This window comes from Arachis hypogaea, chromosome 20 (genome assembly GCF_003086295.3).
Source record: "Arachis hypogaea cultivar Tifrunner chromosome 20, arahy.Tifrunner.gnm2.J5K5, whole genome shotgun sequence".
In the NCBI taxonomy this organism is placed as follows: Eukaryota; Viridiplantae; Streptophyta; class Magnoliopsida; order Fabales; family Fabaceae; genus Arachis; species Arachis hypogaea.
The window spans coordinates 13,759,775-13,772,256 of NC_092055.1; the positions used below are offsets into that span (position 1 = coordinate 13,759,775).

The 12,482-nt window shown below is 35.1% G+C and overlaps 1 protein-coding gene across 1 annotated transcript; it reads left to right on the top strand.

The window, feature by feature from the left end:
* Positions 1–11,191: 11,191 nt before the first annotated feature.
* LOC112785462 (uncharacterized) lies at positions 11,192–12,256 on the top strand. Its single transcript, XM_025828924.1, has 2 exons — positions 11,192–11,384; positions 11,466–12,256. Exons 1-2 carry the CDS (start codon positions 11,192–11,194, stop codon positions 12,254–12,256), a joined length of 984 nt encoding a protein of 327 aa, XP_025684709.1.
* The last annotated feature ends 226 nt before the right edge of the window (positions 12,257–12,482 follow it).

Below are 12,482 nucleotides of genomic sequence, written 5' to 3' on the forward strand. Positions count from 1 at the left end.
GAATATGCAAAGGCGTGTCAAGAATGTCAAAAGCATGGATCGATATAATAGATCCTAGCATCTGAGTTGCATTCGATTATAAAGTCATGGCCATTTAGAGGTTGGGCTTTGGATCTAATTGGATTCATTTATCCTCCTTCATCGAAACATCATAAATTTATTCTAGTAGCAATTGATTATTTTACAAAGTGGGTCAACGCAGTTCCTTTAATAGAAGTTGGGCAAAATGAAATAATAGATTTTATTGAGGAACATATAATCCATCGATTTGGAATTTCTCAAACATTGAGTACTGATCAAGGGACTATGTTTACTGGTCAGCAAGTCAAGAATTTTGCAGCTTCGAGAAATATTAATATGGTTACTTCAATCCCTTATTATGCATAGGCCAATGGACAAGTGGAGGCAGGAAATACAATTTTGATAAGTTTGATTAAAAAACAGATCGGGAACAGACCTCGAACTTGGCATGAAACGTTAAGTCAAGTACTATGGGCTTATCAAAATTCACCAAGAGGGTCGACAGGTACGTCGTCCTATAAATTAGTATATGGCCATGATGTTGTGCTACCATTGGAATGCAATGTTTGATTAGTTGAATGAATTAGACTTAGAGCGAATACTGGCGCTCGAAAACATGATTTGGCAAAAAGAAAGTATTGCTCGAAATTATAATCGTCGAATAAAAGAAAAATATTTTAGTATAGGTGAGTTGGTTTTAAAAGTTATTTTGCCAATGGAAAATAAATCGAGAGTTCTTGGCAAATGGTCCCATACTTGGGAAGGCCCTTTCCAAGTGATTGGGTTATATTCTAGAAATGCATATCGAATAAAAAATATCGAGTCTGAAAATATAATCAAATCGATAAACGAAAAGTATTTGAAGCAATATTATTGTTTACTAAACGAGGATTAAAATGCTTAAGTCTGAAGATAAAAGAAATTATTACAAACATTGAGTTCTAAGATAGAGAGATGTAAGGTGCCATAAGCTCTGCTAAGTCTGAGCGTAACTTACCCTTTCACTATCCAGAGCTGAAAGTGTTTTAGCATGCTTAAATTCTTCATATTGAGCCTTGTCAGGTTGTTTCTCACATTTTTCTTGCTTGGCCTTAATAGAAACAATTTCTTGCACAAGCTTTTGTTGTTCTTGCTGGACAGGGGCTAGAGGTGTAGCTATATCAACTCTCCTCTTCCGAATTTTGGCAAGTCTTTCATTGATCTGAGCCAATTCTGCCTCAAGTTTTCTCTGTTCCTTATCATAGTGAGCTTGAATGGAAATAGCCTGAGAGATTCTTAAATCAAATTCTTCACAGGAAGCTTTGATTGGCTGGAGGGCTGCAGTATAGCTTTCTGACTCAGTTTTGATCTTAGCTACTTCATCTTTGATTCCTTGAAGTTTTTTCTAGGTAGTTACACTTCTGTTGGCAATTTGTTTGAATTAATTGATTATGGCAGAGTGTGGGGACGGAACCTGAAGTTCAAAAGATGAACTTAAAAGATAAGACAAAAGCTTGTTTAGGGCTGCATCATTGGTCCATTCGATGGGTGGATGGTCCAGGAGCTTGAGAAGTGATAAAAGTTGTTCTCGAGCATTGATATTTAGCTCGGATGAAGGACCAGATGTAGAAGGACCTATAAGTACAGGAGCAGAAATGGGCACTTTATCTTCTTGAATAGCTTGATTCAGAATGCTGACCAAGGTAACCAGATCAGCATTTTCAGTAGATACACCCAAACTTCCAGATCCAGACCAGGCGAAGTTTGAAGGTCGGCTTGTTTGGGCAGATTGGAAGTACTTTGTGGTGAAGGGAGAGTTTCTAGAACTTGAGATGGAGAATCCGAATTGGGAGCAACAGTTTCAGCAACTCGAGAGGGTGAGTCCGAATCCGGGGCCACCTGAAATCCAGTAGAAGTTTCATCCTGGTTTGTTGGAGAAACATGTCCAATAATCAAAGTTTGTGTTGGGGAATGATGGGTATGCTCCTCTGTTAAATCAACTACCTGTGTCCCAGTTGGAATTGGAAAAGCTACTTGGAGAGGTTCAACAGACACAGTAGCTTGAATTGAGGAGTGAGATGCTGGTTGTCCTAAATTTTGCTGATGTTGAGGTGGTTGGTCAGGTGCAAGAGATGAGGTGATTGACTGAGCCGCGGTAACAGGCTGAAATATAACAAATATGAGAGGAGATTGATGTTGATTGAATTGAAATTTATTTGAAAATAATATAATGTTACCGGAACAAGTCTTGTTCTTCGAATTAATTGAGAGCCCAAATCTAAATCAATTGGATCATCCGAATTCAAAGATCCAGCGAGAAGATTCTGAATGGATGGCTCACTATCATCAGAAGAGCTTTCGCTCGATGATTTCAACTGTAACTGATGAAAGATTGAAATCAAGAGGTTTGTAAGTAGATGTGATTTTCGAAGAGTTTTGGTTTAAGTATATATGTATGAGTAAAGAGAAGTTACCCTTTTGGAAGTCCTTGTAGGAGTCCTTCGACTCTTCCTTAGCAGTTCTCGTGAGGAAGCTGTGGCTTCGGCCTTTCTTTTTTGAGGTTTCTTAGGAGAACCCTCAGCAGCAAGGACTGTTTGGATGACAGAACGCTTGATCTCTTCCAAGGTACGACTGTACTTGGAATAGTAAGTAGTCCACCAATCGAAGCAAGATTTAGTGATGAATGAGCTTCAATCATAGATAAGATGGTGGTAGCCCTCTCTTTGTTGTTGATTTTTCGAGAGGCAAATGTCGAGCTCTTTCTTTGAGGTCAAAGTGATATGACAAAAGGGTTTGCTGTTTCTGGGGAGTGGAGTGGGAATAGCTTGTGAGAAGCCTAGCTGTCTAGCAGCATAATGAGGGGCATACAGGGTCACTTTAAAACGTTCCTTTTTATGCAGAGGTAGCCTGTTGGAATTACCTGCACAGCTAGCAAATTTGCCCAACTCCTGTTAGCAAGTTTGCTTTCTTCAGTATCGTTGGGGAAGATGAGGCGTTCGAGCCAGGCAAGACCACAATTTCAACGCAAAAAAGGGGTGAAATTGAGGTCCTCGTTGTGGAAGTCTTTACAAGAGTGAAAAAGAGAAAAGACAGCCCAAAATCGGTCTTCATCCGATTGAGCCTCTGAAAAATTTGGCTTGAAGTTAGCCAATTGAAAACATTCAATGTGTTGTTTGTCTGTAGGTTTAATCATGTATTTCTCAAAGATGGCATTAAGCCAAAGTTGGAGAAGTCAGAGAGGGCCTCCCGTGCTGATCAAGTAATTGTTTCAAAGATAATTAACAAACTGGCCAAGTTCTTCAAAAATATGCCCTAGAAGTAACTTGGCCAAGTTAAGGTTGTTCCCTTCATGAAGTAGAACGGCAAGAGGAAGGAAAAGCTTCTGCATTTGAACACTTCGAGAGCAGAAAAAAATTGCATTTAGCCAATAGAACAAAAAGGTCACATCTGAAGTCTGGAGGACTAATCGGGAGTCTTGTAATAGTAGCCACATCTAGAAATGACATACCAATCATCCCACAAGGAAGGTGAAAATTATTGGTAGTCCTGTTCCAGAAAAAGGTCACAGCTCCGATCATCCAAGGGAGCGTCGAAGGAGAAAAGTGAGAAAGTCTCAGAAGATCTTGAATCCCGAGAGCCCCCAAGCAACACTCTTCGATGGAGCAAGACGCTCAGACCAGGCTGTGAAGTAAATTCCTCGAGGAGTGATCTTAGGTTTATTCCTAAATGGTTTTTGGTTGGTGAAGAAAGAGATATCAAGGTCTTGATTAGTCAACAAGTCCTCCCCTTGAGCACTTGGGAAGAAAGAGAGTTTTTTGTTTGCCCTTTCCAGATTTTTTATAGGACCTACAAAACAATGGGTATCTCCACCCATAGTAAAGGGAATAAGGATTCTAGGGTCATCAATTTGGAGCTATGGATCATTAATGACTTCATCATTGACCTAGTTCAACACATGAAGAGCTGGAGGAGTTGGTGGTTGCACCATGGGATCTTTGCCCTTGTCCTGTGCAGCAACGTGAGATGAAGAAGCAGCCATTGATGAGCAGAGAAGAACAAAAGTTGAAGAATAGAGGTTGTGTAAGAAAGGTGAATGCAAGAGAAATTGAGAGAATAAGGGTTCGAGAAAGTTAAACAAAGACAGAAGTGTCGAATTTAAAGGGAGCTTTTGTTTGGCCGTTATTACAGAGGGAATTCAAAGGAAAAGGAGGTAACTTTGCGAAGAAGGTGAAGTGGTGAAGAGAGAAGGTATGAATCGTGGGAGACGTGTCAAACGGGTCAGAATTAATGGAGAAAGTAAATGGTAATTATTATCAGTAAATGTGTCTGACGATTGGATTAGGATAAAGTGTTTCATTTTCCAAGAAATGACATCGAAGGCAAACACATTAATCCTAGGGGGGCAATTTGTTAGTCGAGATAATTATTTTTGAAAGATTAAGCTGATTCAAAATACTGGTGAAGGGTCAAGAAAGAAACAGAGGCCGAAAAGACGCACGTGCAGGCATTAATTGGAAGTTATTTGACACGGACTCGATTTAGACACCTTGTTAAATCGAACAAGTACTCGAATGAAGAATCGAATAGTTGTTCTAATGGAGAATCGAGCGGGTACACAAGTATAGAAATCAAAGGCTTTCTCTAAGTGAGGAATTTATGGGTAACGTTCATGGGCAAAAGAGCGGGAACAGTTACCTAAAAATTCGCATACAAGGCAGCGTCATGTAATTAATGGTCGGTTATGGAACTGAGCTATAAATATTAGTAAGTTTTAGGAAATAAGGGTTGGAACTTCTTTTTAGAAATACACTCAAGCACACTCATATCCCAGCGAATTCCTGAATCTGCGTTCGAGTTTGATTTCTGTAGGGTTCCTTCCACTGTCTTTACCTTTCGTTTACAATTCTTGCAAAAAAAAACTTTATCTTTCAAGCAAATTTATGTTTCAAGCATTGTTTAATTTTCATGCTCAATTTACATTTCAATACACTTTAATTTCCATGTCTAAAGTCCTTTGGTCCAATCAAAGGCATCTTTATCGCTTTCTTTAAATTTCAATGTAAACCTTTTTTATTTCAGTCAATTTTACTTTTCGATTCCTTTGTTTTACACTTCTTTTACTCTTTTGCACTTTTTGAACTTATTTTCCGTTTTAATACTCGTCTAATTCGAGCACCTTTGATGCACTTATAGAAAACTGGTACCTGCAAAAGAGGAGTAGGTTTCGCTCCCAAACCATTAAAATCGAACCACCATCGATTTGCTAAAATTCGACAAAACAAAAACTTAAACAAATTTTCAAATTCTTATAAGGAATCAACTTTTTACATCATTTTAAAAATATAAATAACAAAAAATATAAAGAGTTAAGGATTAAAAAAAACGTTCTTTCTAACTATTAATTTTTTTTCTAGATTGTTTAACTATAAATAAACATAAATTTTGAAAGAAAAAAGCATATTGGTACAAATAAATAAAGATGGTACATATAGACAAAGTAATCATGGATTTTGAACAAAAATAAATATCTTTTTCTTCGTATTTTCCTTAGGCTTTGTTTGGATATAGGAAGGAAAATAGAAGGAAAGAAAATAAGAGGAAAGAAAATGAGAGGAAAGAAAATAGAAGGAAAAGTAGAATTATTTGTGTGTTGTTTGGATGAAGAGAAAATGAATGGAAAGAAAATAGAGAGAGAAATTTCTTTTGTTTGGATGAAAAAAAAAATGAAAAGAAAGAAAATCATAATGGTATAAAATTACATTAATACCCCTATAATAAAACAAAGTATAAATATTTTTATTTATTTATGTTTTATTGTATTTTATGAATATTATAAAATATTATAATTTTATAAATTATTTATCTAATACATATATAATGTTTAAATGTAAATTTTATTATAATAATGTATTAAAACTATTAAAACTAAATTTATATTAATAATTATTAATAATAATAGAATTAGGGGTAGTATTGTAAATACACCAAAAATAACATTTTCCTTCTTGTTTTCTTGCCTCTAATGGATGGAAAATTTTTTTTGTGAGATCCACACCAAAATTTTCTTTCCTTCCTATTTTCTTTGGTATCCAAACAAAGAAAAATAAAATTTTCCACTCATTTTCCTTCCACCACTTTTCTTTCCTCTTATTTTCCCTTAAACCAAACATAGTGTTAGGATTCATATTTAAAAGACACGTGAAGGGCACATTTAAAAAGAAAAATAACAAAAGAAAATTATTTTTGTATTTATACGCGTATGATGTTTTATGATGAAAAAGTGTTCAACAAAAAAGCCTTTTCATATTTTTGCACAAGTTAAGTGAAATTGACTAATTTTTCCATTTTAGTAAATAAACAAAGATATAGTAGTCCTCAGAAAGTGCTACGACTTATTATAATCACACAAATAAGAACGAATATGATTTACTTTAAAAATTTTAAGAAACTAACTTAATTTTTTTTTTGTGACTGAAATAAATTAAACAAAGAAAAACAAAACAAACAAAATAAGGAATTGTCTAAATAGATGGACAGTCCTATTTAAGACTACTCTTAAACTCCTCCCAAGGTGAAAGAAGCTCCACATGCGAAAGTTGTAACTTCATCGCCATTTTTGCCATAGTATCTGCCACCGTGTTTGCATCTCTCATAATCAAACGAAAGTCAACCCGCCAATTCCAATGCATGATATCTCTTATTTTGAGCACCAGTGGATCAATAAACCCAAAACCATCTTGAGTAACAAGATTAAATGTTTCCACACAATTCGTCTCACAAATAACATCTCGTTGACCCACATCCCAAGCTAAGAGATATCCTCTCCAAATAGCAAACAATTCTTCTTAAAGAATACTATTACTCTCAATCATTCCCAAACACCCCCTTTGCCAGCTCCCATTACAATCTCTAATAACACAAGCAAAACTAACACTATCACCCGAACCAAAATAACTAGCATCACAATTAATCTTAAAAGTACCAATAGATGGGGATTCCAAAAACCATTTAGAGTAGAGGGAAGGGACATACGTTGTAATTCAAAGATATTCCTAAGCTCCTTTTCTGAAGTTAATGCCAGACAAATCACTTTTTTCTGAGGCCAAGTTTCATCGGGATTAAAGATGTCATTATTCCTTGCTTGCCATATCCACCAAAGTCCCGAAAAGAACTTGAACGGATGCTCTCTGCTATGATACAAGAACTAGTTCTTCAAATCCAGAGGATGACAAGAAATATCCAACCTATGCCAAACAAGCTGAACTTTGGGACAATCCCGAATACAATATAAAACCGATTCCTGACTAGAAAGACATCTTGGACACTTATCCGATGACGACATCCCTCTTCTAAAGCGAAAACTTGCAGTAGGAAGAGCCTCCTTAAGACACAACCAAGCCAAAAATTTATACTTTTCCGGAACAAGCTGGCGCCAAAGCCAAAGCCAATTCTCCCGCTCCTCCCAACCAAACAGCTGCTTACACAACCACAAGTAACCATTGCGAGAGTTATAGACTTTGACAGCAGACCCACTCCAATACCAACCCACTTCCGGACCTGCTTGTTCATCTGGATTGTAAGAAAGAATATTATCTTTCAGATTTTGAGATAAAAGAGAATAAAGAGTATCCAAATGCCACCTACCAACTGACCAAATATCTTGTATCCGGAGATTCGAATCAGAAATGTAAGAAACTAACTTAATTGAATTGATTAAAAGTTTAAAAAATAATTTATTTAATTGGTAAAATTTGAAAAATCTTTTTAACTATTTACTCAATTTTATTTTCATAAAATTTTGACTAACCAGCGGACATCGTCCAAAAGTTATTCATCACTCATGATGTAATGATGCGTTGATTATTTATATTATTATTTTTTTTTTAATCAAAATATAACTTTCTACAAATAATGCCATATTATGTCTAAGAGAAATAACTTACCTTATTGTTGGAACCCTCCAACCAAATGTAAAGAAGTTGCATCATAAGTTCATAACGTATTACTTTTCTTTTTTCAACTTCATAACGCATTACTTTATTTTTTCCCTTTCTCTAAAATAGCCGTAACGTGTTACTTTATTCAAGGTGAAATCTCCCTATCCGTGGCTTTTATATATTTTCATTCTCTTTTTTATTTCTTTTTACTTCTCTTTATTTAACCAATTAACACTTACTGCTGCAAGGAATATGGAGTTGCAAATAACGGAAACTGCATCACTGAATACCACTGATGGGTTAAATTATCAAGATGATACTGCTGAGAAAAATAAATTTGAAAGAGAAAAATACTAAATAAACTCTCAAAATATTAAAAAATAATAAAGATAATTAGACATTAAACATGTATTTTAAGAAAAGACTTTAAATATTAAATTTTGATGTAATATTTTTTAAGTAATATCAGAAAAATAATATTTTTTTATCTTTAAAATTTAAAAATTTTATATTGAGTGAATATTTTTAATAAAGAATTATTGTGAATGACTAATTTTTTTAAACAATGTACAAGAAAAGTCTAAAAATCGAATTTTGCTCTAAATTTTTGTATATATATACCTTTTAAATAGATATTCAATTATGACCATAAAAATTTGGATCAAATATATAAATCGTTTGCCATTTATATAAAAAAATATTTTTTAGATAATTTTGTCACATTTTAAATTTTGTGTAGATTTATTTGTCGTTCATATCTTTTTTTTGGTGTAAGATTTTTTTTGGTGACTTCATCAGTGTAAGATTTATCATATCACATGTTAAGCTATTAATAATAAAATTAAAATTAAAATTAAATGTTAAGAATAAAATGATATTAAATTTAAACATTGAGACTCAAAAATTATATTTATTATTTAATATTTTTCTAAAAATAAAATTTTATTAAGAAAATCTTTAAAATATATTAATTACTTTTATTGGGATAGAACTCATTTTAATATAATAATACTTTTATTTAAAACATGTGAAATCACGATAAGAATCGCATATTTTATTATTAAATCTTATAAAAATATTTTTGAAAATATTTTATTATGTAAAAAATATTTCAGAACTTTTAAAAATATGTTTATATAATTTATTAATAAGAATATATCATACTTAGATACTTATCATAATTTTATATTTATTTTTAGTAATTTTTTTTATTAAATGAGTTTCAATAAAAATAATATGTTTTAAAAATTTTATTAATATAATTTTATTTAAAAAAAATATTTACCGAATTATAAGTATATTTTTCTATCCTTAGACCTCAGTCATAATATTTTATTTCAGTTTTACCCTTAATTTTTAATATGTGTGACATGATGACAATCCTATAATAATATATTACTGATACGTTAGTCTAAAATTACCACATCAGCATTTTCGTTAATAATATTAATTCAATGATATAATTAAAATATATTTAAAATATTAAAAAATTTAAATAAATTAAACATTAACATTAACATTTTTTTTTTGAAATTTTTCATGAACTTCATAACAAAAAACATACTTTACTTCATAATGCATGGTTAAATATCCTACATTTAAATACGAGGTCTTATATGTGATTGAAGCTCACCTTGCCTCTTTACTATCATTCATTTAAAAAAAAAATATCTATCTTTAATTTCTTTTTAACCTTGACGAAGCCTATTAATTAGCAATAACATATACGCAGTTCAACATTTAGAGTCAATGACTAATAAAATATATTTGTGAATTAATTTATCAAATGCATTATTCCTATAGAATTTTGATCACATAAAGTAATTTGGGGGCTAATTAACATGCAAAGGTCGGAATTTTTTCTCAAATAAAATAAAAAAATAATTAATTCTCCAAACCCCATTTTTCGGCTTTAATTATTAGGATACGATTTTTTTTGGGTAATTAGGGAGAGTTCGCCGTACCCCTTTCACCGCACTCCCGACAAACTATATGTTGGATTTCAAAAATAAAAGCATGGCTGCTAGAGAGTAAATCATCAAAGCACAATATTGGTTTTTATTTTTAAGGTTGACATTTTTTTTTTACAATGTCAAGGAATCCATTGTTATCTATTTGTTACGATGGTGAAATAGTGTATGACGAAGAAGGTTCTATAGTTTTTAGATCCGAGCAACCGATATTCACTTATATGACACCGGAGGTTGACAGTTTACCAGCTTTGAAGAATTTGATATTGCATTCCGCCGGACAGCAAGAGGAAAAAAGGGTGAAAAAGATTTATTATAGATATCCGACCGAAGTAGATGGCAATTTGTTTTATAAAAGGTATGTTACACTCGTATTGTCTCTGTTACTATTATATTTATGAGATAACGGTTGTGAGAAATACGTTTGTTGTGTTGAATTAGGTACCGTTTGCGCGACGACGAAGACATACGGCTCATACAGTCGTGGCACAACCGATGGACAAATATTCATCTGTTAGAATTATTCGTGTATCTCGTTGAGGTGGGGGTTGAAGATCATTGGCAGATACTGTCGATAATAGTCCGTTGAGTGGAGCTGTTAGACGAACTATCAGAAGGACTATGGTGGACCTAAATATGCCACCCGAGGGGAGTCAGGAGGGGTCTAATGTTGAAGCTTGTAATGTTGACTTGATGGACATGGGGTTGAAAGTCATGATAGTTTTGCTATTAGAGATCTGATGATGGATCAATATGAAGTTAACCTCGATGATGTAGATGATGCTGATGAAGAACCAGCTAAAATTCACGATGATGGTGACGAGGAAGAAGAGATGAACTACTACAGTGACACTCAGATCGCTCTTACACAGCCCACTATCTCTCGACCATATGATTGGCCAGATCATTTCACGAGGTTGAATCTCGATGCAATGACTTTGGATTGGTCATTTACCCAGAGAGACCCTGAAGAGGATCCAAGCAATGAGTTTGAGGTTAGACAACAATTTAAAGACAAGGAAGAAGTGATGTTGACAGTTAAGCAGTACAGCATTAGGAGGGCTGTGGATTACAAAATAGTAGAGAGTGACCAGTTGAGGTACAATGCACAATGTATCCAGTCCGGCAACGGTTGTAATTGGAGCATACTCATATCGTATCGCCGGAAGCAAGAAAAGTGGAAGGTTAGGAGATACAAGGGGGCTCATTCTTGCATGCAAAACTTCGATGGGACAAGACCATGGTAGGTTGGATTCGAAGGTGATTGCGCAATACATCTTCACGATGGTGAAGGCCGATCTAACAATCAGCATCAGGGTTCTCCAAGGAGGTGTGGAGAATCACTTTGGTTACAAGGTGTCCTACAGAAAAGTTTGGCTTGCAAAACAGAGAGTGATCGCTAGAATATATGGCGATTGGGAGGAATCATACAACGAGCTTCTTCGTTGGTTATTCGCGATGCAGATGTGCTTGCCGGGTAAGATTTATTTCAATATTGGTTATTTTCGATTAAAAATATCAGATGTGTACAAGTAGGCAACTAAGTTTGGCTCTTTAGGTACTTGGGTGCAACTGGTGACTCAGCCTTGGCCTGGTTCCACAGATACTATCATGTTTCATCGGGTCTTTTGGACATTTTTACTGTGTGTTGAAGTTTTCAAGCATTGCAAGCCACTTATTTCTATTGATGGCACTCACCTATATGGTAAATACGGTGGGACCTTACTGATGGTGATAGCGCAAGAAGGGAATGCAAACATTCTGCCTATTGCATTTGCCGTTGTCGAGGGTGAGACAAAAGAGGCGTGGTCGTTCTTTCTGTCGTATTTGCGGGAGCATGTCACACCACAACCCGGGCTCTTAGTGATTTCAGATAGACACAAATCCATTGATGGTGCATTGAACGCTAAGGGGAGTTTATGGAAACCACCTCACGCCTTCCAAGATTTTTGTACAAGACACATTGCAGCCAACTTCGTGACTCACTTTAAGAACAAAGACTTGAAGAAGGTTCGAATTAACGCAGCGTATTCAAAGTCAAAGCGTGAGTTTGCGCATTATTTTGGACGGCTGAGGGGAGAAAACATGGCAATCACTAACTGGCTTGAGGAAATGCAACGGTCACAGTGGGCACAGTATGCTGATGAGGGTCGTCGATTTGGTCACATGACGACGAATATATCCGAGTGCATTAATGCTATGATGAAGGGGTCCCGCAATTTTCCAATCACCGGTCTCGTCAGGTCAACTTATTTTCGATTGGGTGAACTTTTTTCAAGGAAGGGTTCCGAGGCATTGGCCCAACTTCAACTTCGAGACATCCACCTGTGCCACACGAAGGTGGTCTGACATCGCGCTGCCCGCGACCAATTGGAGGAACCGGAGCAAATGCAGGAGTGCTCATTTGATCCCTCAGCGTCGTATAATCTGCAGTGGATGATGACCCACTAGACTGATCATCCGGGACGCATGCCAAGTATGCAGACTGAGGTGGCGTAGCATACATCTACGAGAATGGCTGGGTTTGATGCGGCGGCGTCAACACATCTCCCAACCCGATATCACCTCCCTGCAT

Bases quoted from the DNA above. Each gene is read 5' to 3' on its own strand.
- LOC112785462 (XM_025828924.1), top strand. From the start codon at position 11,192: ATGGTGAAGGCCGATCTAACAATCAGCATCAGGGTTCTCCAAGGAGGT. The intron at 11,385-11,465 runs GTAAGATTTATT...TTGGCTCTTTAG, and splicing joins GATGCAGATGTGCTTGCCGG to GTACTTGGGTGCAACTGGTG.